Source organism: Rhamphochromis longiceps, linkage group LG23, assembly GCF_057381845.1.
Source record: "Rhamphochromis longiceps isolate RC_006_pf linkage group LG23, R_longiceps_female_GT1.1, whole genome shotgun sequence".
Taxonomy (NCBI): domain Eukaryota; kingdom Metazoa; phylum Chordata; class Actinopteri; order Cichliformes; family Cichlidae; genus Rhamphochromis; species Rhamphochromis longiceps.
The window spans coordinates 23464002-23491784 of NC_140578.1; the positions used below are offsets into that span (position 1 = coordinate 23464002).

General features: G+C 41.4%; 2 protein-coding genes across 2 annotated transcripts; both read left to right on the plus strand.

The window, feature by feature from the left end:
• Nucleotides 1-7646: 7646 nt before the first annotated feature.
• On the plus strand, nt 7647-18249 carry LOC146641964 (actin-related protein 3). The gene is made up of 12 exons (XM_085398521.1): nt 7647-7842; nt 8206-8261; nt 9112-9236; nt 9323-9433; nt 11156-11251; nt 11549-11656; nt 11756-11899; nt 13267-13440; nt 15260-15352; nt 15432-15557; nt 15704-15787; nt 16188-18249. The coding sequence occupies exons 1-12, from the start codon at nt 7799-7801 to the stop codon at nt 16281-16283; spliced, it is 1257 nt and encodes a 418-aa protein (XP_085254647.1). The 5' UTR covers nt 7647-7798; the 3' UTR covers nt 16284-18249.
• A 330-nt stretch (nt 18250-18579) lies between these two features.
• Nucleotides 18580-25634, plus strand: LOC146641965 (transmembrane protein 182-like). Its single transcript, XM_085398612.1, has 5 exons — nt 18580-18853; nt 21020-21116; nt 21204-21332; nt 21417-21554; nt 23563-25634. The coding sequence occupies exons 1-5, from the start codon at nt 18683-18685 to the stop codon at nt 23829-23831; spliced, it is 804 nt and encodes a 267-aa protein (XP_085254738.1). The 5' UTR covers nt 18580-18682; the 3' UTR covers nt 23832-25634.
• The last annotated feature ends 2149 nt before the right edge of the window (nt 25635-27783 follow it).

Here is a 27783-nt window from a genome sequence, read left to right on the forward strand (position 1 = left end):
GAAATAACAATAAAAACAAACAGAAACAATATTGTGTGCTTATAAAACAAACTAAATTTATAATTTATGGATAGGGAAATGTCCTCGGCTTTAGTCTTGGTCAGTGTGGTCAAATTTGTCCAACAAGCACCAAGACAGTCTGGACATTTATCGAGACCAGCATGTCCGCATGTCGTCAAGTGTTTGCATTGTAATTGCTAGTCTGAACCTATCAAATCTGCCCCTAACAAATGTCACGCACATTACAAATGCTTTCATTGGCCACTTTATACTTTTTCTAAAAACATATCCCCCACACTATTACACCACCAGCAGACTGAATTGATAGAAAGCAGGCTGATCCATGTTTTCATGTTGTTCACACCTAATTTTGACCCTACCGTGTGAATGTTGCAGCAGAAATCAAGACTCACCAGCCCATGCAACGTTTTTCTAATCTTCTTTTGTCCAATTTTGACGAGCCCCTGTGAATTGTAGCCTCAGTTTCCTGATCTTATCTGACAGGAGCTGCACCCGGCGTGGTCTTCTGCTGCTGTTGAGATGCTCTTCTGCATAACTTGGTTGAAACGAGTGGTTATTTGAGTTGCTGTTCCCTTCCTGTCAGCTGGAAGCAGTATGGTCATTCTCCTCTGACCTCTGCCAACAGCAAGACATTCTGCGTAAAACAGACGGTGGTGTGGCAAATCACAACAGTTTCTGATGCTCAGCTTGAACTTGAGAACATGACCATGATCGGTTGTGTTCATGAGCAACAAAAAACAACTAAAACTAACACTGAAACTAGGAAAAACCAAACTGAAACTAAACAATATAAAGTAAAAGAAAGGTTGGGGTTCTTGGCAGCACGGCCTCACCTCTGCTCAACAAAGCAACCGCGGACCCTCAACTCTTATTAGTTCAGCCAGTACTATTAGATCAAGCACCATTTTCAGCTCTGCTACCATAATTGGAAAAGAGTTTCTCTAATGACCAATCAGCATTTATAACATGATAAACTTACATTTGGTAACACAGGGGGCAACTGCACAGGAGCGATGGTTACTGAATGTATGCCTGTGTAGATGTTCCCTTAGAAATCAACAATGAATGGATTCCTTTAATCATACATTTTTATTTACGATATATCTACTGACCTTCTGTGCTCCGACTTACAGAGGTTACTGCTTAATTAAAGTTAATTTGTTGAAAAAATTCCTTTGAACACAGATTCTTTTTCTTCCTTTGCAGTAATTAGAAACAAATTAAGCCCCTTAACAGAATATTGCTGTAAATTTACAGCCACATAATTATTATCTAGGAAATTACAGGGAACCTTTAAAGTCTATGAAATATTGTGCTGGACTATCACACGTTAATGTCTTTTTCATAATAAAACCATCCTGCTTCCAGTCTGATATTAGAATTTCACTGCACCTAGGCATTAACTTTTTTGAGGGGGTGAAACTCCAAATTATATTCACCTCTGCTGGTGGTCCCTGCTGGGTTAGGTATGCCTAACCTCTCTGAGTCTTTAACCTTGAGAACAGCCAGCCCGAGGACGGCATGGATGTGGTGTTTTATTAAATTAACCACACTTTGCTGACATGTCTCTGTACTGTTCTTTTTAAATGACTATGCATGTATGTTTTTGCAGCATTTTTTATTTCAGACATCCCAGAAGGTTGTTCATCTGGACGTAGCGTTTTGTGGGAGAAACGTTTCATCACTCGTCCAAATGACTTCTTCAGTCTCAGCTGACTGCAGGTTTCCCCAATCTTATAAACAGTACATCTGCACAATAACTGAAACTAGCCCATGATCAAGGAACTGACCTCACAGCCCATTGTTCTTTCAGTCGGCTAGTTTCAGCTATTGTGCAGATGTACTGTTTATAAGATTGGGGAAACCTGCAGTCAGCTGAGACTGAAGAAGTCATTTGGACGAGTGATGAAACGTTTCTCCCACAAAACGCTACGTCCAGATGAACATGGATGATTGAGCATGCAAGACATTCATTTCAGACAGTTTGCAGCCTGCTTTCACTTATCGTTATTGAGCAGGAAGCACAGTCTTGTTAAGTGAACCTGCAGTTGATAGAAAGACTGCCAACAGTGTAAACGTGATAAAAGTGTTATATCACACAGAGGACTTTATCAGAATGAACAGCAAACCTGTTTTACACCTCTGTCTTCGAGTGGCTGTTTGTCTGGTAGCTCGGTCTTTGGAATTTGCAGCTCATGTATCTACAGATTCATTTTTTTCCCTGGGAAAAACAGTTTTCCTCCTCGGTGTATCATTTTAAATACACTGCTGTGAAAATCAGCTTCCCCCCTTCCTGATTTCTTAGTTTTGGGATCTTTCTTCTTCTTCTTTGTTTTGCATAGTTGTTGCACCTAAATGTTCCAAATCATCAAGGACATGTTAATATAAAAGATAACCTGTGTAAATACAAAATGCAGTGTTTAAATGATGATTTAATTTATTAATGAGCAGCTCTCAGGTGGGAACACCCCTAAGCTGTGACTTCATGTGTGCTAAACGCTGCCTCGTGAGCTACTTTTCCAGTTTCTTTCCCGACCGCTTTGAAGGCTTTTGACAGTCCAGTTGTGGCTGCGATGATAAGCGTCACCAGTAATGGATGATTGACTTGTAAGAGCCATAACAGTGTTTCCAAGTAACCGTTTTCAATTATACGCCTGACAATGCAGCGGTGCATTGTTTGAGACACAATAGAGCAGCTCCCACTCGATGAGTCCTGCAGACTATAGAGAGAAACATGCAATAATTTTTGGCAAAGCGATGAAAAGACAACCGTCGGCTTGTTGGAGCCATCATGAACGCGGCAACGTTACTCACATTAGGGGAGGTTAAACCTCAGTTTTGTGTGTTTGTGTGTGCGTGTTGCTGCTGCAATTTAAACTTTGTGCCTGTCATCAGTGAGAGTCCTGCAGTGTGAGGGCGCGCCTGTATGACTGAGCATCATTAAGCATGAATACGGAGGAGGAGGAGGAGGAGGAGGAGGAGGAGGAGGGCGAGGGAGTCAGGGCTGACGATCACAGAGGGGAAGTGCCGACTGCAGACCTCTGGGGGATAAGAAGCAGCAAAAAACAGGAGATTATTAAAAATAATAAGGCCCTCCTCTGCCTTGCTCTAATGACGCAGTCACAGTACGACTCTGGCAGCGGAAATACTCAAGCTGACGAGGGACCTCAACTCATCTACTTTTGTTTACTGTTGTCTGGAAATGAGAAGGAAATGATCAGTTCTGGTGTGGGAGGCACAGATCGCAGGACAAGAGAGGACGGCGAGATCGGAAAAGCTCCAGAGGGTCAATTAGCCTCAGATACTGTACACATAGTTAAACTAAATGAAAGCAACCCTCCATCAGTGTGTCCAACCTCCTTAAATTCCATTAGCTGCAACCAGCGAATCAAAGCCCAGCTGTGGGCCTTAAATTAAGACGAGACTCTATTAACAGATTGCACTGTCTACACCGTCAGGCCTGGAAAGTGGGTAGAGCCAATAATGATCCTGAATCTGATGACTTGGCAGTCAAGCTGACACAAACTGCTTCCCTCCAATCCACTTTAGAGCACAAACACAAATCTCCATTCCACTAAGTGGGGCCAATAAACACAATTTAGCGCAAAGGGGGAGATTAATCTGTGGCTGTGTGGACGTTAACAAGCATCGGACGAGTGTTAAATACACTCTGCACCTCAGCAGAGAGAAGCAGCTGAATCAAAGAGGGCCAAGTAGAAGAAATTTTTTTTTTAAATCCCTGCATTTAACAGAGGCTGTTTAAAAGGTGCAGAAGCTGCTCTTTGTGTGATTCCAGTGAGTGATGCACTCTCAGGGTGGAAGGCCTTGAAAACGTGAGCAGTGGTGCCCTCTAGTATTCAAAAGAGTGACACACAAAAATATGAAGCTCTGGATGACACACTATAAGAGTGCAGAGTGGGGTCGGCACAGTGTTATAGACCTCCAAACTTCATATCGCCTTGAGATTAACTCAAGAACAGTGGATAGAGAGCTTGACTGAATGGGTTTCTATGCCATGATGATTTACGGCTTCTATATATCCAAGCCTTACATTGGAGAGCAGTGAAGATGTTTTCTCCCAACTTTATGGGAACAGTTTGGGGATGGAGTCTTCCTGTTACAACATGACTGCACACCAGTGCACAACGCAAGGTCCATGAAGACATGGAGGAGAGATTTTGGTGTGGATGAACTTGACCTCAACCCAACAGAACACCTATGGGATGAACTAGAGTGGAGACTGTGAGCCAGGCCTTCTCGTCCAACATCAGTATCTGACCTCACAAATGTGCTTCTGAAGGAACGCTCCATAACTCCCATAAACATTGAACCTGTGGAAAGACTTCCAGGAAGAGTTGTAGCGTGTGTTAGAAATGCATTGCAGGAAATACCACCGAAGCAGGACAAAAACAGACTATTAATACAAATGTAGGGCATTTTGGACATTAGGCAGTGCGCTTGAGTTGTGGGATTATCTCCCACATGCCTGTTTAACCTTGCAAAAACGTATTTTTCTTTTCCTTTGCATTCTAAATTAAAACCTCTTTAACACCATTTAAATACTATTTACCCCGTTGGTACAGTTCTGTTGTTTCACAATGATGCAGAAATGCTGTTTTTCCCTCAGTAGGAGAAAACACGCCTCTGCTGTTTTATTTTATTTGATGTAGGGAGGAAGTCCTTCTTCAATAACGGCTTCTGCTCTGCTGCCACTGACAGAGATGAAACAAAGTGCTTCAGCCACAGTTCTTGATAGAGATTTTTCATTAAGCAGCCAGACTCCACAGGAACGAGAAGAGGACGGTTTCTATCAGAGGCTGCAGAGCCAAGGGCCTTTATGGGAGACTATGTGGTGAAGAGACTCTTGTGTGAGTGATGAGTCTGCCTGAGGACAAAGGGCCGATGTTCTCGGGACATAGGGTTGGCTTTAATGTGGGAAGGTGCTCGAGAGACAGAATCAAGCCCTAAAGCTCATTCCTGCTCATATATCGTCTTTATCAGCGGGCCTCCGGTGGAGGGCTGGCACCAATTCGTCTGGCTTCGGATGGGACCTAAATCACTGATATTATCTGGTGGAGTCAACAGAGGGAGACGAGGTCGCTTTCTATTTTTGATATGGGGAAAACCTGCAAAGACAGACAGCATAAAGAATAAACGCTGGATACTTTTAACACCGCAAATGTTTGAAGTCTACGTTAAAATCTAGCTTGCACAGAAAGTACAGGTCGTTACAGAACAGGTCTGCTGCTCTTTGCAGTTACATTATACATGTTTATACACCACACGCTACAGCAGCATGAGGACGATAATAAGACAAATATTAATGATAATAATTCAATTCAATTCCAATTCATGCTGTTATTATTCATATTAATGGTGATGATATTGTTCTTATTTTTTTAAAATTATTATTTCAATTTGCAAACTCAAAGTGAAAAAAGAAAGATGCTGCATACATTTTATGTCAGCAACATATCCATCTTCTAGTAATATTATTGATTATTGTGTGACTTATTCATATATATTTATATATATTAGGTTTTATTTTGGAGACAGTGGACCGCATCTTGACAACGTGGTGAATGGTGGTGCACAACCTCTGGGATACATTCTCCTCCATTTAGTACTTCGTGGTTATAGCACATACAACAATGCTGCAGGGAGGACAATAAAACAAACCAAAAAAATCCCAGATGGTTCTTTTTCACAGCTCTGTCCACACAGCATAATATTTCAGAGGCCACCAAGCGGATTCTGATTCAATGTGTTAAAACTGAAAGAAAATAAAAGGGAAAATGTGCAAAAATAACAGAAATAAAGATTTAAACTTTAGAGCATTTAACATGACAAACTAATTGTTATGAAAAATTATGAAACATTACCAAAAAGAGAGGGAATATTTATATTATATACACATATATAAATATCATTTTGGTTATAACAGACTTTTGAACCTTACATTGTTTTTTGGCCACACGGGGGTGCTATAGCATTTATTTACCTGATTATTAAGAAACAGTCATATCAAAGCATTATTCAAGCTTTAAATTCACATTTGTTTTTATTACATTTAGTTGGCTAAAAAAATGCCAATTTTAATGGCATTTCAAAAGGATTCTTTTACAACAGAGAGTCTATAATGTTTTTATGCTTTAAATCCCTGTTTGCTAGATTTAACTTTGCATATGACCACCCAGCCTGATGTTCATGCAGACATGGTCAAGGTGACCTGCTGAAGATAACACTGAGCATCAGAATGAGGAAGAAAGGTGATTTAAGTGACTCTATATGTAGCATGGTTGTGACAGATGGGATACAGCAGCTGAGCATCGTTTAAACACCACAGCCTACCTGAGTATATTTACTGACCATGTCCATCCCTTTATGACCACAGTGCACCATCTTCTGATCATCTTCATCATCTCAAACTGTTTATTTTAATACAACAAATGAGATCACTGCACTCAAATATTTCCATTTCTGGCTCTGTGTGATTCTTTTTAAAAAACAGACATCCATAACATGGTCATCTGTGGCATACAGCTCTGTTTGTGAGCACAGATGTCCTGCACACTTGATGTTTAAACCTTCCACTTGAGAGGGCAGCCAACAAGAAGAAAGTTGTCTGAAAGGAAGAGGAGCGGAAATACCTGAGTGGCTCCACTAAGGCTGAGCATCAGATAAATAAGGATTATTTTGAACTGTTAATCATGCAAAGCTCTTCTAGTAGAGTCTAAAATTAAAATATGGAGCTGGAAAGTTGTTGAACACCAAACTAATCATCAGTTACATTTATTGTTATTTTACTAACAGTACTTATATATGTCGCATGATTATTTTTCACACTGTGGTGACACTTTCCCACTTTAAATGTTGGGTGCAGGTTTATTTACATTTTGCTCTCAGCTGTGAACATTGTCGTGTCTGGACTGCACTTACGCCATGATGCTGGATAAGGGAAACAGCTAAGCCAATAAGTACGAAAGGTAGCTGAATATGAAGACAAAGAGGGGCTCAATCAGGCGGATGCTGTGGGTGAAACGTGACGACCGCAGCCACTAATCCAAACAGAAGGCCAAATAAGACCCCGCCCTTTGTGTGATTGCAGCCAATCCCCAACTCTCTGTGAATCGTACTCATGGCCCTTGATCAGTGGTCTTTGATCACAGTGTTTTGATGAGTGGTGGTTAATCAATGGTCATGAGAATCTGCATATTAATGATCAAGGAACTGACCTCCCAGCCCATTCGTTCATTCAGTGGTGCTGGTTTAAGTCATTATGCAAATGTACTGTTTATAAGGTTGGAAACCTGCAGTCAGCTGAGACTGAAGAAGTCACTTGGATGAGCGACGAAACATTTCTCCCACTGAAAACGCTACGTCCAGATGAACAGAATCAACTTTTTGTGATTTACTTACCTGGATGATTGAGCATGCATCAAGAAGATATTCATGTTGTCTTACTATTCATATTTTATTCCAGCACAGTTGGTGTGGATCACCGACAAGTTCAACGACAATAAGGGGCTATTCAACTGTTGTTCTGTTTTTCTACTGTTGCAGTTGGAGTCTCCGTCCACTTGGGGCCACAGTTGCCCGTCTGAACCTGCTGACTCTGCACTAGAAGAAATTCCACCGCACCCGGAAGCGCTCTCCGTTCGGCAGCTATTCTGCTATTCATTCAGGCTGCAGCGATTTCATTCAGCCGTTGTTGATCTCTCCGCTTGTGTCGGGCGCCTCATTTAGTTCTCCGTGGACAGATTGAAGGAGAGCGAGCATGGCTGGTCGGCTACCGGCTTGTGTTGTTGACTGCGGTACGGGGTGAGTAGGAGCACAATAAAAGGCTAGTTAGCGTTAGCTTGCTTTTCATTGACCACCTAAGCGACTGTCAAACTTCAGCTAACGCCCTATTCAGCCTTCAGGCTGGGGGCTTTTGCTCAGCGCCTCTCTGTTATTCTGAGTTCGTCGGTGAAGTCGGCGTTAATGCCACAAATCCAGCCAAAGTTTCCAGCTGCTTTATTTTGAAGGCTTTTTGTTCTTCCCTCAGCTTTGTCATTGCTGTTAGCTGCTGCTAGCCGCTGAAGCTAATGTTACTTCCTGGAGAAAGCAGCCCTCATATTACACACTTACGTTCGCTCAAGCCTGGAGAAAGTGTCTTATATCCCTGATTGTGTTCCCTTTTAGGTACACGAAGCTCGGATATGCAGGAAACACAGAGCCACAGTTCATCATGCCTTCATGTAAGTAAACAGACCCCCCCGCCCCTCAAAAAAACAGAACAAAAAACAAAACCACTAAAGACCTAAAACTAGTTTAAACACAAGGCAATGTCGAACATGTGGATTTATTTACGTGCTGGGATGCTGTTAGAGAGCATATTTATTATTAAACTGCATTATTCGTTAAGTTGCATAAACACCAGCAGTTTAGTGTGGATTGCCTCTGTGTGGTTTAATGCAGGTTAACAGTTTCAGGCCGACTTCCTTTCACCCTAGAGATGTACCAGAGCAGTTAAACTGGTTTCCGTAAGGCTGGTATCATATTGGAACAATATTTTCTTATCAACTCACGCACAGCAGGTTTTTCCTGGCTCATAATGTAAATTCTAGTAGGGAGGGACTGTGGTTGTAAGCATGATTGGTCTGCATATATTTAAGGGAGTGGGTTAGACGTACCTCACAGATCACAAGTTGGACAAAGGATGTTTAATACCAAGACCTCAGAGCACATCCATGGATGCGGTGAAGGAGAACATGCAGCTGATCTGCTGTGGTGACCTCATGAGTGTGCGACGCCATCAAACTCTGAGCAACTATTTAGACAGGAAACAGCTGTCCTGTTTCCACTCGTGTGACTGAGTGTCTAAAATATCTTTGCCAAGCTAATTGTGTCCAGTGTTGGATGATTTTTTTGTTTTTTCTTGAGCCGATTGAATCTAAGTTTGCTCGACTAATGTTATCTCAGGATGTAAGTGCATGATCAATCCTGTTGTTCATAGTTATTTAATAAAATATATTTGGTACTGTGCTGTACCAAATTTTTGTTTTTCTTCCACCCGTAGTATTTACAGTTTACATCGTTTGTCTGCAGGTATTGCGATCAAAGAATCGGCCAAGGTCGGAGACCAGGCCCAGCGCAGGATGATGAAGGGAGTCGATGATTTGGATTTTTTCATCGGGGACGAAGCCATCGATAAACCGTCGTATGCAACGAAGGTGAGATAGACGCCGACGTGGGGGCCGAGTCAGATTTGTGTTTGAGGATCGATATTAATGCTGTTTTTCTCTCTTTGCGTCCACAGTGGCCCATCCGTCACGGGATTGTGGAAGACTGGGACCTGATGGAAAGGTTTATGGAGCAGATCATCTTCAAGTATCTGCGGGCAGAACCTGAAGATCATTACTTCCTTTTGGTAAGACCAGAGCACTGTGGGTTAATGGTAGTTAGAGCTAAGCAGCAGGCAGGGCCCTTCCTCTGTTTTTTCTTGTCTACACCAAACACAAACTTCTGTTAACTGTGGCCTAGAGGGCAAAACACAGATGTTCTCAAAAGTATATTTGCGGGATCAAATTGTCTCAGTGTTGTGAAACTGGTGCGACCTAAATAATATAATAATTCCTCTTGTTCCTATTGGTCGTTTACCATTACATGTCATTACATTACAGTTGAGTCCCTCTGGGCGTGGTTGTTATAGTGACACGGCTTGAAGTACTGTGACGTCATTTGTATGCGACACAATCACAACAAAAATCGCCTCAAAGCACTTCATATTGTAAGGTAGATCCTACAGTAATAGAACAGAGTAAACCCCTACAATCATATAACCCTGTGAGGAAACACTTTGGCGACAGTAAAAAGGAAAAGCTCATTTTTAACAGGAAGAAACCTCCAGCAGAATCAGGCTCAGGGATGTGCAGCCAGCTGCTGTGACTGGTTGAGGGTGACGGAGGAAGGTGGGACAAAAGACATGCTGTGGGAGAGAGCCAAAGAATAACAATAACTAATGATTAAATGCAGAGAGGTCTATTAACACATAGTGAGAAAGCTTCCCCAGCAGCCTACACCTACTGCAGCATAACTAAGGGAGGATTCAGGGTCACCTGGTCCAGCCCTAACTATATGCTTTAGCAAAAAGGAAAGTTTTAAGCCTAACCTAAGAGTAGAGAAAGTGTCTGTCTCCCGAATCCAAACTGGAAGCTGGTTCCACAGAAGAGGGGCCTGAAAACTGAAGGCTCTCCCTCCCATTCTACTTTTAAATACTCTAGGAACAACAAGTAGGCCTGCAGAGTGAGAGCGGAGCGCTCTAATAGGGTGATATGGTACTACAAGGTCATTAAGATCAGATGGGGCCTGATTATTTAAGACCTTGTATGTGAGGAGCAGGATTTTGAATTCAATTCTGGATTTAACAGGAAGCCAATGAAGGGAAGCCAAAACAGGAGAAATCTGCTCTCTCTTTCTAGTCCCTGTCAGGACTCTTGCTGCAGCAACATAACAGTGGACAGACTCTGGGACCACATTGTGGGTTTGTGTGGAGCCATTTCAGTTTTGATTTTCATGAGGAAGACGGACTTCATAACTGATCGAGAGACGCCACTAACTGGCCAATCGGTGGCATTTAGTATGTTGACATCACATTTTCGGATCACTTGGAGCCCCTGCCTGAACGGACACTAAAAAAGTAATTGGTACCAGCTGCTACCGCCTAATGCAGGGGACTGGTGCAGGGACACCAGTCCACGAGGGCCGGTGTCCCTGCAGGTTTTAGATCTCACCCTGGGTCAACACACCTGAATCACATGATTAGTTCATTATCAGGCCTCTGGAGAACTTCAAGACATGTTGAGGAGGTCATTTAAATCAGCTGTGATGGTTCAAGGACACATCTAAAACCTGCAGGGACATCGGCCCTCATGGACTGGGATTGGGGACCCCTGGCCTAATGAAAGTCGAGCTGTGCCGAGTAACCATCAAACCATCTCAGCCTCGCCTCTCTAATCTGTCAGACGTGTCCGCTCCTCTGCAGAGAGTTTGTTTTCAATACAAACTGCTAGGGAATCAAGAGTACAACAAAAATAGCAACGACTGTCTCGTGTGAACGATCAGCCTAAAATCTTCTGTCTTCCCTTTTCAGACAGAGCCTCCCCTCAACACACCAGAAAACAGAGAGTACACAGCAGAGATCATGTTCGAGTCCTTCAATGTCCCCGGCCTCTACATTGCTGTTCAGGTAAGACTGCTGCAAAGGCTTTTCTGAGTTTTGGAAACAAATCCCTAAAAGTTCAAACCCAGCACTCACAGCTGGTTCAAACACTGAGCTCAGACGTGAGAGCTGCGTGCGTATAATTAGATTTGTGTGTTTGACTGAGAATGTGATTCCGAGGATGTTTTATGGGGAAATGCGGGTTTTCACTTCTTCTTTTTCAAGGTTTCACAGTTTGTTTGGGTTGTTCTTACTTCATATAAATGCACATGAGTGTCCTGAGCGTAAACCTATGTTTCATGATTTTTTTTTCTTCTTCCCCAGGCTGTCCTGGCGCTGGCTGCCTCCTGGACATCTAGACAGGTGGGAGAACGAACGCTGACGGGGACGGTGATCGACAGCGGAGACGGGGTCACGCACGTCATCCCGGTGGTCGGTGTCGCGTCTTTTTTGTGATTATTAATTGCTTTTTAGCTCCCAGCCTCACTTCCGCTCCCTGGAGCTCTAATCCTTTGCTCTGTGGCGTTCCAGGCTGAAGGCTACGTCATCGGCAGCTGCATCAAGCACATCCCCATCGCCGGTCGAGACATCACATACTTCATCCAGCAGCTCCTGAGGGAACGAGAGGTGGGGATTCCTCCAGAGCAGTCTCTGGAGACGGCTAAAGCTGTCAAGGTCAGTACGCTTCATGTTTACCAACCAAAGACAGGTTTAAAAAAAAAAGAAAAAAAAGCCCTTTTTTCTAATGGCCAGCAGGGGGCGATAAAAGCAGCCAGACTGTATAGAAATATATGGGAAGGTGAGCCTGGCTTTCAGTTGATCTTGGATTGGAGTAAAGATTTTCCTGATGAGTTCATGGTCTCAGTTACTAGGTTAAAGTCTTAATAAATATGAAATTATGCTGCTGTGCAGAGTACAATGGACAATAACGCAGGGTCAGTTCAGTTGCAGAGGGGGTTTCTCATCAGCTTCAACTGCTTTGGTGTCAATTAAATTAACTACAGGAGCACTAGAGAGGCGACAATGAGACAACCCGCAACAAAGGAACGGTTTACAGCTGGAGGACACTCACATTTTTCAGTCCTCATCTTTTCTGACTGTTTTTTAGTAGTTTTGCTTTTGGCTAGTCTCAGTGTCACTACTGCTAGCATGAGACGACACCTGGACCCTACAGAGGTTGCAGAGGTAGTCAAACCCCTCCAGGATGGCACATCAATATGTGCCACTGGCAGAATGTTCGCTCAGAATCAAAACACAAAAGCCCGGCACTATGATTGTGGATTTTCTTAGCGAGTACTGCTGAGGTAAAAGATCTGGGGTGCAGCTGTTCTGTTGCCATCACTCCTGCCTTAAAGCTGGCACTTCGTTACTGAAAGAGGCATCAGCAGGTCATAGCAAGAGTGCGGACAAACCGGGAGGATTATGTGACAGCCTTGGCACACAGCTTGAGGGATTGCTTCATCTCTGTTGCTAACTGCAGGGGCATGTTGGCCGAGCTCTGTAACAGAGTTTAGAGCGACAGAGTTTAACTGGGCCTCTGTTCACGAGGACACCTTTTGTGTCGTTGCAAACAGCATGAGCACCAGTTTGAGTCATTGTGAAGCTGTCCTGTCCATGCGGTGTTGTTGTTGTATAGATTTTAATTTATAAATGGAAACTAACTCAAGATGCAGTCTGTAAGAAAACAAGGCAGAAAAGGAAGTGATACCTCTGACAGATGATTGCGTACTGCTTCTGTCATGTACTTATCAGTTTGGCCACTAGAGGTCAGTGTGGCATCAGAAGCATCAGAATCTGAGAAACTTTATTAATGCCAGAGGGAAATTGAGTTGTCATAGCAGCAAATATACAACAAACTTCAAGCACTCATATAAAATGATTTTAGAAACAGATGCTACTAGAAGCCATAGTTAAATTATACTGAAAACTGGTAGCCTCTCCATTCATTCCAGAGGTTTAAAACGGGAAGCTCGTCGTTGTTTGTTTAGTTCCATGTGCATTTGTCTTACAGTATTGCCAAATATTTTGTGCTGTGTTTTTAGGAGCGGTTCAGCTATGTGTGCCCTGACCTTGTTAAAGAGTTTAACAAGTACGACACAGACGGCAGCAAATGGATCAAACAGTACACGGGCGTCAACGCCATCACCAAGAAGGAGTTCACCATCGACGTTGGGTACGAGCGCTTCCTCGGCCCTGAGATCTTTTTCCACCCTGAGGTACAGAACACGCGGACACGCTTTGCTCACATTTCCTCTAATTTTTATATATATATATATATATATATATATATTTATTAGGGGTGCAACGATATTCGTATCGATATTGAACCGTTCGATACAGTGCTTTCGGTTCGGTACGCATATGTATCGAACAATACAACATTTGTAATTTATTTTATCAACTTTCCTTCTGACGATGCTGTCTGTGTTGAGTGCTCAGTGAATCTGCGTTCGACTACTCCGCCTAGGCTGCACTGTTGAGCGCAGATCCACTGAGCGCTCAACACAGACAGCATAGTCAGAAGGAAGAGCGCAGGGCAAGCTAGCGAGACAGAAGTTAAGCTCTCCTTGCAACATGGACCTCCCCCATTCAGATCTGGCGTTTGGAATTATTTTGGTTTTCATGTGACGTATGACCCTGAAGGTAAGCGCGTCATGGACTAAAGTAAAACAGTATATTGGATGTGCCATGCAATGCTCAATTACATGGGTGGGAGCTAGTGTGTTAGCGTAGTTAGCTCGTTAACGTGTTGGCCGTCTGGCCCCATGCACGGGGCGATCGGCGGTAGCTCGTTAACGGAGATTTGCCGTGTTGTGGCGTTAAGGTCATTTCAACGAGATTAACCTGAAAGCACTAGTGGGAACACAACAAATATGACTGCACATTTACGCCGACATCATCCTAGTGCAAAGACAAAAACAACAAGCATGCTACTAACTTTAGCCGAGTCATTTAGACAGCTGTTAGCACATGATTCTCCTTATGCTGCTGAGAATATAGCCCAGAAGAAGCGGATAGTATAGCTTTTATTTTGGAAAGAGACATTTCTCTGTAATAAACTCTCTTTTCCAAAGATGAGTGATTCCTCAATCAGATACAGGGCTTGCAATATCGCTAGCCCGACGTCCCGGAGCTAGCGATTTTTTCAGTCGGGCTACCAAAATCTATCTCTTCCCTGCCCGTCGGGCTATTGTAGGAAGGAAAAATATATGTCAATGCTTTTGCATTCTTTCAGAAATGTAGCTGGGTAATTATGTCATTGGCATCGGTGAGCCACTGTCAGTATGTGACATATTGAAGTCGCGTTTGAATTTGCGCTTGTTTTTTTGCTTTCACTTTGCAATCGTGCGAACTGTGTATAGAGAGCGACAGCACTGATCTGTGAGTGATGATAATTTGTGCACCAATTCCTCTGACATTGTCTTATTAATCGTTAGCTTACTATGCAAACATGACAAGTGAAATCTCCCGCAGCAAGCTTAAACATGTGAGAGGTTGATCGCGCAGAGAATCGCTGAGCTTATGTGAGTGCATGTGTAAAAGCATTTCAGTTCTGCTGAGCCAAATAAGACAGGTCAGGGTGAAGAAGTGACAGCCAAAGAAAAGCTTACCACAAAACGGAGAAATTATGACAAATCAGACTATAAGGCAAAAAGAAAGTGCAGCTTTATGGTTTCATGGACAAAATAATTTCTGTGGCTGCAATATGACGAGCTAAATAACCAGGGCTGCACATAAGTGGTCCGCAGGTGCGCATTCGCTGTCAAAATAAAAAACGCGCACAAGGGTTAGGGTTAAATTTAAAAACTGTACTTTTGAGTTAAAATATATATTTATAATTTTAATAAATGACAAATTAAAAAGGCATGAACATTTTTTTTGTATCGAAAAAATATCGAACCGTGACACCAAAGTATCGAACCGAACCGTGAATTTTGTGTATCGTTGCACCCCTTATTTATTTATTTATTTATTTATTTATTTAGTTATTCATTTATTTATTTATTTTAACTTTACCTTTTTGTTTTCATCCAGTTTGCCAACCCAGACTTCACCCAGCCCATCTCAGAAGTGGTGGATGAAGTCATCCAGAACTGTCCCATCGACGTCAGGCGTCCTCTCTACAAGGTAAACGCACACCTGTCTGCTTCTGTTTGAAACATGGACACGCAGCACATAGCAGTAATTATTTTGTGTTGTGTCACAGAATGTCGTGCTCTCCGGAGGCTCCACCATGTTCAGGGACTTTGGCAGACGCCTGCAGAGGGACCTGAAGAGGACTGTGGACGCACGACTGAAAATAAGCGAAGAGCTGAGCGGTGGGAAGTTGAAGGTAAGGGGGTAGAAGTAGCACGAGGAGCTGATACAGGCAGCTTCACATAAATCTGTGAAACATTTTGCTCCGCAGAAGAACTCTTTCTTCCAAAGCCTGCAGGCTTTTCAGTAAACTGTTGAGCACAAATCATCTTTGTTTTGCAGCCCAAACCCATCGATGTGCAAGTCATCACCCATCACATGCAGAGGTACGCTGTCTGGTTCGGAGGATCAATGCTGGCATCTACTGTGAGTATTTCAAGGACATCTGTACTTTTGCACTGCAATCAGTGTTTTCATCATAGTAGTAAATACCCTGTAGTTACACTCTCTAGTTCTAGTGATGTAAGCTGTACGCTTTTAACTCCATAATATATGCACACCGTTAGTACCCATGTGTCCAGTACTTACTCGCTTTACTACCCAGTACATACCCGCTGAACTATCCAAAATGTATTCTCTTAAGTATCCAGTACGTAAAAGAACTTATTTTGTAAGTTTCCTATATGAAGGTGCGCATTAGAAAGAAAGCTAACAGGCTTCTTTTGCAACATTTAAGCCCTGAATTTCTTTGTTTACACTGTGATGTTTCCAAAATGTTATTCAGTATTTAAGTTTGCTTTGTTACATTTGTGTGTTGCTTCTGCAGCCCGAGTTCTACCAAGTGTGCCACACCAAGAAAGACTACGAGGAGATCGGGCCAAGCATCTGCCGCCACAACCCCGTCTTTGGAGTCATGTCTTAGGCGATGGAGAGAAAGAATGCATTCAGGGGAGGCCAAGAAGAGGAAAAACAAAAAACGGACGATGCAAGACCTCACGTGCTGTGCAAGTCCCTCCAGCCTTTGCACGGATGCTCCGACAGATTATTTGTATAGAGCTACAGTGGACCAAACAAACTGCCAGAAGAGTGGCAGCATCCTCACAAATTAGAGGAAAGAGGTGACTCAGCCCAAAGGATCCTCAGATAAAATGTTTACTGCAAGTAGGCTGATGATGATGATGATGATGATAATAATAATAATAATGATGATGATGATAGGTGATAAATCTTTAATTTCTGCGTGCCTCATATATGTACTTACTCTATCCTCACAGGATTGTAAAATGTAATTAATCAACATGAGTCCTGTATAAATGCAATTCTGTGTATATGGGTTGGGTTGTGGTATGTGTTCTGTACTCTAAAAACTGAAAGTGTAACGGTTGTTTTAAGAAACACATCATGCTTTGCTACACGATTACTCAAAAGCTTGGAGTCACTTTGAAATTTTCTTGTTTTAGAAAGAATATTAGATTTTTTAAAATCTCATGTAACATGAAGTGGATCAGAAATGTATAAATAACTCTGTAGGCATACTTGGGTCCATTTTCTGTAACCATCACTCCTCTTTTAGTGGCATATAGTGTTCCCCAGTTCGAATTTCGCATGTTAAAAGGCCGCTAATTATGCTAGCCTGACTGAAAACTGTCCCGCTGATTTAAAAAGCCATGCGTTTAGTTTTATCGAGGTCTGGGGAATCATCGTTTGGGGTCAGTTAAAGTGGAAACAAACAAGGCCTAAAGTGTTCTCGTTCTAAGAACTGAAGATTTCAGTCTGTGGTGTGTACCAATCCTTTCTTCGAAAAGCCGAATCTGGCTTCAGCCACCGGTGCTGAAGTGAATGCATAACTGACTGGAAATAAGTGCATCTTAGGGCTGAGAGTCTCACAGCTTCTCAGGTGGCAGCATCTTTAAATGGTACCTGTAAGAGTAACACTGTTCCAGTTTGTAAAGGGATAGTACACACTGTTGTATGACAGTTTTAATTTTTCTGCAGTTTTCATACAGAGAAAAGACGAATGGTTCAGATTCATTGCCTCTTTAATCAGCACAGCGTTCAGCTTCGCTATCATTATTGGAAAAGTTTTTATAAATACATTTATATCTAAATGACCAGTCAACCTTTTAACAAGAACAAAATGTTCTGCTGGGTGATAAAGGAGCGATGCTTGCTGAAAACGAGACCCTGCATGAGCCTACATCGATATTTTAATAATTCGAGGAGCCTCTGTATGTGCATGTGCTCTTGGCTTGTGTCAGCAACTGTTCATCTGATCCACTTGTTATTTGGCGGGCGTATTGCTGGGCTCCCAAATACGTGCAGTATAAAGTGCAATGAAATAATCTGGATGGGCGTTCCTCGTGAGGACAAAGTCACTGCTCTCACTAACTGTGAGGAATCAGGGAACATCTGTAAATGGTAGCTACTCACATAGCACGCACTGCCCTGCTTCCATTTAAATTTATTAATAATTTGTGATGAAACAATTAAATCTCAGAGCTTCTCTTTCAAGGACAGCTTTTTTTCCAAGTGACCCCAAAGGCAGCCTTTCTGTGCAGCAGCTTTATGATAATCAAATGGGTGCAAGCATTAAAAAAAAAGAAGGAAAAAAATAGAAATCACCAAAACAAACTGACCATTCCCATTTCCTTTGTTTTTTTTTTTAAGTACCCTCAGTACCTGGAAGAAATATTTATTTGAATTTACATGAAATTATTTGCTCATGTTTGTTTCTTCCTGGTTCCTCCTGCAGCATTATGACAAATCACCACCGCTTTGCTCTTTTTTTTAAATTCCCCCCCCCCCCTCATTTTGTATGAATCATCTCTTGAACAACCCGTCTTTGAAGGAAAAACAAATCGTATTAATATATGAACATGCAGTTTGAATGACTTGTTGGACTGTCACTGTTGCCTAGATCTCAGTTATACTGGATAGCCTTGTACTGTACCAAATCTGGATTTCAATGCTGGCATTCCAATAAACGCCAAGGAGATGTTTCTTCACGTGTTGATTTCTCTGTTTCGGGCTTTATTATCTTGTTTGCTTTGCTTCTATTTTTAAATGTACCCATCCTATTTATGTGTGTCTGAGCCCTGGCCTCTGTAACTGTATCCCTTCCAACATATGGTGCACATTTATTTTAATTCAGCCACCTTCTTGTGCCCGATTGGTCAGCAGTAAAAGGGAAGCCCTGTGTAGAGTGTCATGCGTAATCGACATGTCCAGCCTCTTAGGAGTCTATCAGACTTTTTAAACATGACATGCTAATAGAGTAAGAAAGAGAAGCACCGAGACGGAGGAATCTGGAAAGATTTAAACATGTCGTCCAGCCTGAGGTTGAAGGTGCTCCTCTTCTTTGCTCTATTCTTTGGAGCAACAGGGTTTCTCTTCCTGATTCTCTCCTGTGGGACTGAGTACTGGCTGCTGGCTGCAGAGTCCTGCAGCAACCCCGGAGAACACAGCCTGAGAGACGGGAAGAGCAACGTGAAGGTATTTGAACTGTGCAGGAGCGACGAGTTGATTTATGTGATGCCTTTTAAGAAAGGGAAACAGTAGTTTATGAGTAAAGATGTATTTATTAACATGCGTATTTAAAATAGGAATATGCTTTGAAATATAAAAGTTACAAAAACAGACTGAATGACTAACATAACATGGAAAACTGTTAATACGCAAAATTTGTCATTTAAAAAAAATGAAAAGCAGATTTTTCCACATTAAAATATGTTTATTTATTAGATAAAACTTAAATGATAGCGTAATGCTGTGAATTTGTATCTAAAATTTGAGTCAACATCATCAATTTATAAAAGAAATAAGTAAAAATACACAAGAATGTAATTTTTTTGAGCTACTGCAACTGTATTTTAATGGAATACAGGAATTTTTGTTTTTTTATTCATGCAAAATATTTGGTGCCCAAAGTGCTACCTTTTTTTATGGGTTTAACAAAAAACAAACAACAACAACAAAAACACTCAGTATGGGATTGCACCAGCCAGATTTCTCCTGCATGGCTAAGATCAAAAGATTGTTACATCTTTTAACACAAATCTATTTTTTCTCATATTTCAGGCCATTTAAAAGACAAAAGTGTGCATAATGTTTTATTATATTTTAAGAAATAAATGTTGACAAATGTTAGTGCAATGCTAGTGATTTTCCATTAGCTCTCCCAAAGCTGATTTGGGCTGAGGGGCCTGGCAAACCTTTACCACTGCATGGAAATCACTGGACCAGAGGCCAGTACTTGGATTATATGGCAACAGCGTTACACTTCTAATCTGCACACAAACATAAAATGATTTTGTAACAAAAAAGACTGAAAGAGCAAAATAATACTAAAATAGGAGTATAACAGGGTAAGTATAACAAACCAATGTGTCAACATGTTACATGATGCCATTATTTTGTCACAGTAACCTTCATCACCATTGTCAGGCTGCTTATTACACATCACTTTGTTGCTGTCATGCCGCTAGTGGACCGGGTGCAGGCTCTTGTTGCCTAGGTAACCTTGTAACACCCATGTGAACTGTGTTCTTCGCTGTCATTGGTAATCGCTTCAATTGTGCACCTCAAAGTTGAGAAAAGTTTAACTTAATGATGACAAATTTTATATATATTCAGTCAATTTAATTGATTTTTGTGGAGTAGCCCACAGCACGTCCTATATACTGTGTACCATGGGTTGCATTTCTGGCTAGTTGGTGATGTTTCACACCACTGACCCTTCACATTTGCAAAACAACCGATGTTATTTTAGGCCCTGTGCATGAGAAGGGGCTGAAAAATAGACATATTGTGCATCAGATACGTTATCTATGACTTTAAATGTCTCCAAATTCACTTTGTAGCTGTAGACCTACAAATTGAATATTTACATATAGTGTCTCTGGATGGTGATACTTGAGACTTAAATGAATGGACAGAGAAAATCAAATCTCGGCCACATGAGAGAAGATGAGGTCACAAAGTTCAGTGTGCCAACTTGCAGTATTCCCCCAGTTGGCTTTTGCACCACTCCCTTCAGACCGCACATGTGCACTTTTTTATGGATCTGCATTCAGATGATCAGGCTTTTATTCTTGCACTGATATCCTTTTGTCCTTTGTCCTGATAGTTTTTGCATTGCTTAAAATTTCAGTATTCTTTCTCTTCTTCTACTTTTTGGCTGCTTTAACTTGATTATCATGCACTCTAGATTCATTTGAGACTCTGTGAAGATCAAATTGACACACAAATTTAAAAAAAAAAAAACGCCAATCCCATCAGGATGTTTTTGAGCATGATCCTCTTTCAGTGTAAGCTAGAAGAGCTCCAGTGGAGGGTCTCTGGGTGCAAACTTCCTCAAATGTGTCTGTTTGCTGGCAGCCGATGGACCCCCAGTCTTTTTCTGTAGCAGGCTCTGGTTACCCTGACACAGTAAACCTGCCTCTTATGCTGTATCCCATAACTTAAACATCTCCCTGCCAGAAAGCACTCACTGCATTTGGATCTTGTTCGTTCTCCACACATTCTTGTAATGAAACCTGGGAGATGAGTGGCTCTGGAGTAAAATTCATTGAGGTATTCATTAAAATTGGCTCCAAACACGGGTCAGAAACAGGGTTTATTTCCACAGCTCTCATCAGATGTTGTTTTCTGATCCGACAGAATTCACAGGGTGTGACCATTTTCCATGAGGGTCTGTTCTGGCGGTGCTCCTACACGGTCTTTTCTCACGATTACTCAATATGGGACCTTTGGATCTGTGAGAACCTTCATTACGTGTTTTATAAATGGCAAAAATAACACAGTGAACCTTTAATTGTGACAGCTGCCTTTCCCCCCTCTTCAGCAAACCAGCCTCTACCAAAAGTGTGCGAGGTCGCTTTCCTCTTCCCTTTTCCTGCTAACAAGCCGGTAGAGCTGTGGGATGAGCCGCACAAGTTTCCTGGACAGCCTGTTGAACGCAATGCGGCCACTGGTTGGCATCACTTTGTTATACAAGCGGCACATTGTCACTGTAAAAACAGCACTGAGCACTGACTGGCTGTCGTGTTTTCCTCAGTTTTCAGGATCTGCTGGACCATCTTCTTCGTCATGGGTTTGGCGGCGATCATCATCGGTGGATTTGTTGTCATCTGTGCCGGCCCACTGACCAACCACAAGCTCTATAAAGTGGGCGGGGCTCTACAGCTGCTTGGCGGTAAGGCTAAATATAGAATTGGAGGCTTCTTCTCAAACAGATCCTCAGAAGCTTTCTTCAGAAGGAGACTATCATGAGAACATTTTAAAGTATGTTGTGAGATTTCTGCCCCCCAACAGAAGAAAATGTATAATTTACTCCATTTGTAATGACAGTTTTGGTCACAGTCCTCTTATCCAGTGTCCATCTGTCTCTGAAATAGGAGAACTATTTTTGTCTGATCCCTTATTCACTAGAGATCATCACAGCAGGTACACTTTTGCCATCTTTTCCACGCCACATGCGCTTTCTGACACAGTCTGAAGGGAATATGGGTCTCTGGCTAGAATTGAACCAGTGACCTTTCTCTTCCCCAGTGAATCTACAAACCACTACACAGTGAAGCCAGTGTTCTGGCTTTGATTTCTATGACTGGCCAGGAGTGCTACAGCAAACGTAGCCATTAAGTTGTTTAAAGTGGCTTCCACCGCTCATATCCACCTCCGTATTTGTGTTCTTCTGCTCTAATTGAGTAGCTTTGCATGACTGACAGATCAAAATAATCCTAATTTATCGTATGCTGGGCAAACCCTGCCCTCTGTAGGCCACTTTTTCTGACCGGATTCAGTTTTTTAACAACACCTTTTTTTTACTTGTTTGGATAAAATGTGTTTTAATTTAAAAATCTATTTATGTACTTTCATATCTATGATAAATAATGTAGGATTGTTAAAAAATATTGTATTTAATCTGCATAACGTGCAATAATTTTGATTAGCTGATTCGGAAGAATTTATAAATAAAATAAAATTTTGCACAACTTCAAAGACATAAACATGTCTTTTATTTTTAATCCTTTTAAGTAAAATAGCTTAATTCTAAAAATCATTATAAACATTAATGAATGTTAAACACAAAGTTTCTAGTGCAGATTTGGCTTTGGAATAAAAGAAAACATAAAACACAAATTGTTCATGTTCAGAAAAATATGTTTTACAATTTTATTTTCAAAATATTTTAATGCTTTCAGCTACACTACAACTAATGTAGAAAGTAAGATTAGTAGTATTAGTGGTATTAAATTAGTTTTAGTAGCATCAAAAAATAAAAATATTTTAACTAGAAATCACTGAAACTAGAAATAATGTAACATTTAATAGAGGTTCACATTTGTTAGCTAACACTGCCTCCAGGTCTGTGTAGCTCAGTTTTAAATGAGAACATGTTTGGAGGTTGTGTTTGAGGAGTTTTATTTTCTGCACATTTAACGGTTTCCCTGTTTTGGTGTATTTGTTTGCTGAAGCTCTTGGCTAAACGTTTATCTCAAGAATGTAATTTGAAAGTGTGCGGTTCCAGCTAACCCCAAACACCAATCATCAATACCTTTAGTCTCAGGACATCCTTTCCTCTTCTGCAGAGATCACTCAAGTTAAAAAATCGGAAAAAAATCTTTGTTACGAGCCAACATTAGTATGAAAATATTGGTAAGGTCGCAAAATTTAGAAATTAGAAGGGAGGAAAGCCTTTCCCGTGCTTTGGCAAACATGTGAGCCATGTAAAATGTTTTTATGCATGCTTCCAATTTCCTGTTCTACGCAGAGGAAAAACTGAAGAAAAAACAGTCTCATTTCACAATGACTGCATTGTTTGTACTTATGAAGCGGCACGATTTATTGTTTTACTTTGAGCAGTCAAAACAGGCAGTAAAACACGACCTGCGGTGCCACTGACTGGTAAAAACCTGTCCTGCAGGTTTACACGTGTCCCACGGAGTGAGGACAAAAGTGTAGTAGATGACACGCTGACAAAACAAAACAAACAACACAGTATTTAACAGAAACACATCAGCTGAGAAAGGCTGCAACAGACGTTTTGTAAAATGAGTAGAAATATTTAAACTGCAGATGTCATCTGGCATTTTTGCTCCCATTACATTCTTGATTCTCCTGTAAAGCCTGGTTATTATGTCTGTATATCTTATATCGATCAGAAGCTGAATGACCTGCACTGTTTCCCGTGTGTCTGTTAGGCGTGTGTCTGTTCATCGTGGTGGTGATGTATCTGATGTGGATCCAGGTCCTGGACACTCTGGATCAGTTTACCCTCCACCAGAAAGCCTCTCGCTGCCCGTCTTTCCATCTCAGCGTCCAGCACGGCCCCTCGTTCTTCCTGGCTCCGGTGGCCGTCTTCTTCTGCCTACTGGCCGGCCTCCTCTTCGTCCTGGTCGGACGAAGCATCGAGAGTAAAGAGCTGGACAGCACGGACAAAATCTCGGAGATTTCGACAGATGAGCTGTGAATACAGACAGTCGACTGGTTCAAAAGTTCACCGCTCCACGTGTCTGGAGTGAAATGCCGTGTGCTTGGTGTGTAGATGAGTTGCGGATGTGGAGCTGATGATGCTTGAGAAGAAAAACAAATGTTTGTGGCTTAAAATCAGTCACAGGAGGCTCCTGACGAATCTGATTTTGTCTTGTACCATCGACTGAATGCTGTGATTTTTAGTCTTTTTAGTTGTCTCGTGTGTAGCAGCACTGTAAGCATTAAAGAAATGCTTACAGAGTCCTGGCCAATGATATTCATGCTGTTACCATCCTTTATATACAGTTTACAGTCCATTCAGATGATAGACTGTATATAAAAGCTGGACATAACCAATGTGATGTCAAGCATTGGCATTTGAACTTTCCTTTTTGAAGACCTAATGTTATCATGGCGCCAGAAGTGACCATATCTGGAGTGCTAAGTGATTACCTTGGTTAGTAAGCTTGCATTCATAAACTGCACATATCTGCTAATTAGTACTAAAGAAATACCAGAATTTAATTCGCCAAAACTAAATCAGGCTGCATTATTAATCAGATAAGTTGATTTAAAGTTATCCAAAAGGCATCAGGACCACAAACACAGAGATGTTGAGCTTCGTGAGGCCTCGAAGAAAGCTAATCGCTACAACTGCCTGAGTAGGCTTCAAGCTCCTATTTGAAAATTCATTCAACAGGACTGTTGTTTAATTACTGTAAAGTTGAGCATTACAACAGTCTGCTTACATCATAACATTATAACAGTATAGCTCACACTGAGTCATGTCGGCTTCATTTTTCAGGTGGCCGCCACTTCATTTAAAGTGGAAATGTTGATTGTGTTGTTGCTGTGGGGAAAAAGAAATAACTGTGTGTTTGTTTTTAATACAGTGACATTTGATTGACTAGTCAAATGGTTTATGCCATTATATTTTTCTCTGATCTCGTTTTGGTTAGAGATTTATTTTGTTTTTGTTTTAATTTACGTGATCGTATCGCGTGTGCTTGAATTACTGTTTACCTCATTGTTGATACATTCTTTTGTTGTAATTGAAAAAATATACAATTACACAATATAAAAAGTTAAGAGAGGGCATCAAACCAACGTTCATACAGGACAATTTTCAACACATCAAAAAGCGTCATTTACATTAAAGGCCTAAACCTTGTGCTCTTTCAGGTTTGTTAGTCATTAACGTGTGTTACTTAAGATAGTAGGATTTAGAGGAACTGCAGGACTTACGTGGAAGTCCAGAGAAGTTTAATATGTAAGAAAAGCTGGTTGGAAACTGAGCTGTTGAGACTCGTTTTAAGACATTTGACAGAAACAAAGGGACTTTGCCATTACTGTGATGTACATGACGGGACTTGGTGATCCATAAAAGTAGAGTCGACCTCGTAGGTTAAAGCTGCACGGACCTGTGATGGGAATTTTTGCGGTCACCAAACTGAAACCAATGTAGGGGCGTGTACCAACGGGCGCGTACGGGGTTAAAATCAGTTTGCTTACTCAAATATTTGTTCAGTTTCATGTTCGACATTTTACTCCAGTCAATAAACTACTGTAACTTTACATTTACTGCATTTTGCTGTTTGTAAAGGTTCGTTTTTTCTCTACTTCTACTCAAAGATTTCATTGCATTGACACAGCATACGGATAGTAATCGAGCATATGTGCATATAAATGACGACCAGAGAGTTCAGATTTCATCTGTTGACAGTTTAAAGCCACAGTTTTTACTCTGTCGCAAGAAAGTAACTTTTTTCCCCCCAGTGAGTAATATAATTCTTCTAAATAAAAAACTATATTCTCAAAAAGCTTGATGTTTTCAAACAGTTATTTAGGAAACTGAAATAAATTCTAGACTCATTAGAAAAATAATGTAATTCTTCAAGCATTTTTCCATTTTATGACCTATAACTAAAAGAATTTAATTAAACAAATGTATTGAAAATTATAAGAATATTCTGTGACTTATAAATACTGTGCATCTCTCGGTCTAGATAAATACATGCAGCATGCATCATGGGGAAGATTGCTGACGTGACAGGTGTCCAGATGACACTCATCCTCGGAGGGTAAGCTTAGGAAGTCCTTGCTGAAAAGGCTGGCTGTTTGGGAAGGTGACTGTAAGGAAAGGTTTGGTACAAAAAGCTGCAAAAGATACAGAGATGTGCTGGCGTTAGAGGAGCTTCGATCACTGAGTGCAAAATCAATGCAGCGCTTCATGCCTCCATAGACTGAAAAGAAGATTTCTGCAGGGAAAAGGTGCAGTGATTTGTTGAAACACGTACAAACATACATATAAATACAATATATAAGGCAAAAACAGTTTGTACAATTCTAACAAGCTTGAAATTCGATATTTATTTTTCAGCACAGTCTGAACTCTCTCATTAAGTCGTCTTCAGGAATAGTTCTCCAGGCTTCTTGAAGGACATTCAAAGCTCTTCTTTGGATGTTTCTGCCTTTTGTTCTGTTCTCTGTCAACATGATCCCACACTGCTTCAATAATGTTGAGGTCCGGGCTCTGGGGAGGCTGATAGTGCTCCACTGTGTGATTTTCTATCCAGTACCTGGTTACTTGTTCACTAGTACTTGATTATTATTTCTAGCAAATATAAAGATCTGGATGGATCACATCAGGATTAGTATGATTTAAGAGTAAAATCAGAGGCAAGCAATGCTTGACAGGAAGTCACTCCAACCGTACAGCGATGTCAAAAGGACCAAAACACAGAAAAGCTTCCATCAGTGAGGATAAAGTTAGTCATTGCAAATGATTTTTCTAATCTATTTAACAGATCCCATTGTGATTAATGCTTCCCCGCTCTCACTCTGCCTTTATTATAATTGATAAATCAAGTTTGACAAAAGTTGAAGAGAGGAAGGCCGCTTCAGGGTGCGTGGAAGCAGTGAGTAGATTGAGTGTGACTGTGGCTGCCTGTCATGAGGACATCAGGCTGAAGATCTGAAATGCTGGGTCAGAGGGATGGGGATAATAATAAATTAGACTGTCATAATCCATTTTCTGATAGGAGGGCTGCTTTGGCCTTCATGTAAAGACGTCTGGCAGCCACTAGAGGGCAGAGTCGGCTCAGGATAGCGTTTGGAAGCGTTGCATCACCTCATTAAAATCACTCTTATCCCCCTAGTAGATTCCTTACGATGATGTCCGACAACATGGCAGTGAAATGCAGAGTCGCAGTGCACACATCAGATTAGGTTTGCTAAGGGAGGGAAGCAGGAGTGAAATTTGTAAGTGATAATTAAGTCAACTCATTCAATTTTCTCTCACAAACAAAAGAATTATTATTTTTTCCTTCCCTTGAAATTAAGTATTACTAACATTATATCACAAGGAGGAGGAGGGGGTGGAGGCCCACAGTCACACCTTTTATAATTGGAAAAGGCAAACAGAAGTGAGACCTCGAGATGATACAGTGACGAAAACGAGTCTTTCATTATTCGTTCACGTCTCACGCTCCTGCTCTTATCCGTCCCTTCTCTTCTTAATCTCCGCTGTGAACTAGGTGAGCATAATTACACCTGAGCATGTCACGTTCATTCCCCCAGCTGTCACCAAACATCTCTGTCACCTCCTCGTCGTAGCCCAGGGTTGATCTTTACTTTCTAATAAATGCGAGGAGATCCAGTCACAGCACTTGGTCATAGAGATTATGGCAGATTCATTACCCGATCCAGGAGTGCTTTTGGGAACATGCATGCACTCGTCGCCACTGCCAGGAGTCCTTTAAGTTGCGACATCACACTTTTGCAGTGGACAGAGCTGTCTGCTTAAAGGAGCTTACCGCAAAGAAAAGCAACCCAAGGCATTTATTTTACACCCTCGTAAAAACATTGTTTCATAAAAATAAAGAAAGATTGTGCAAAGGTTGATAGATTAACCATCATTTATCAGCTTTAACTAGCAGTTTTTTCTTGCT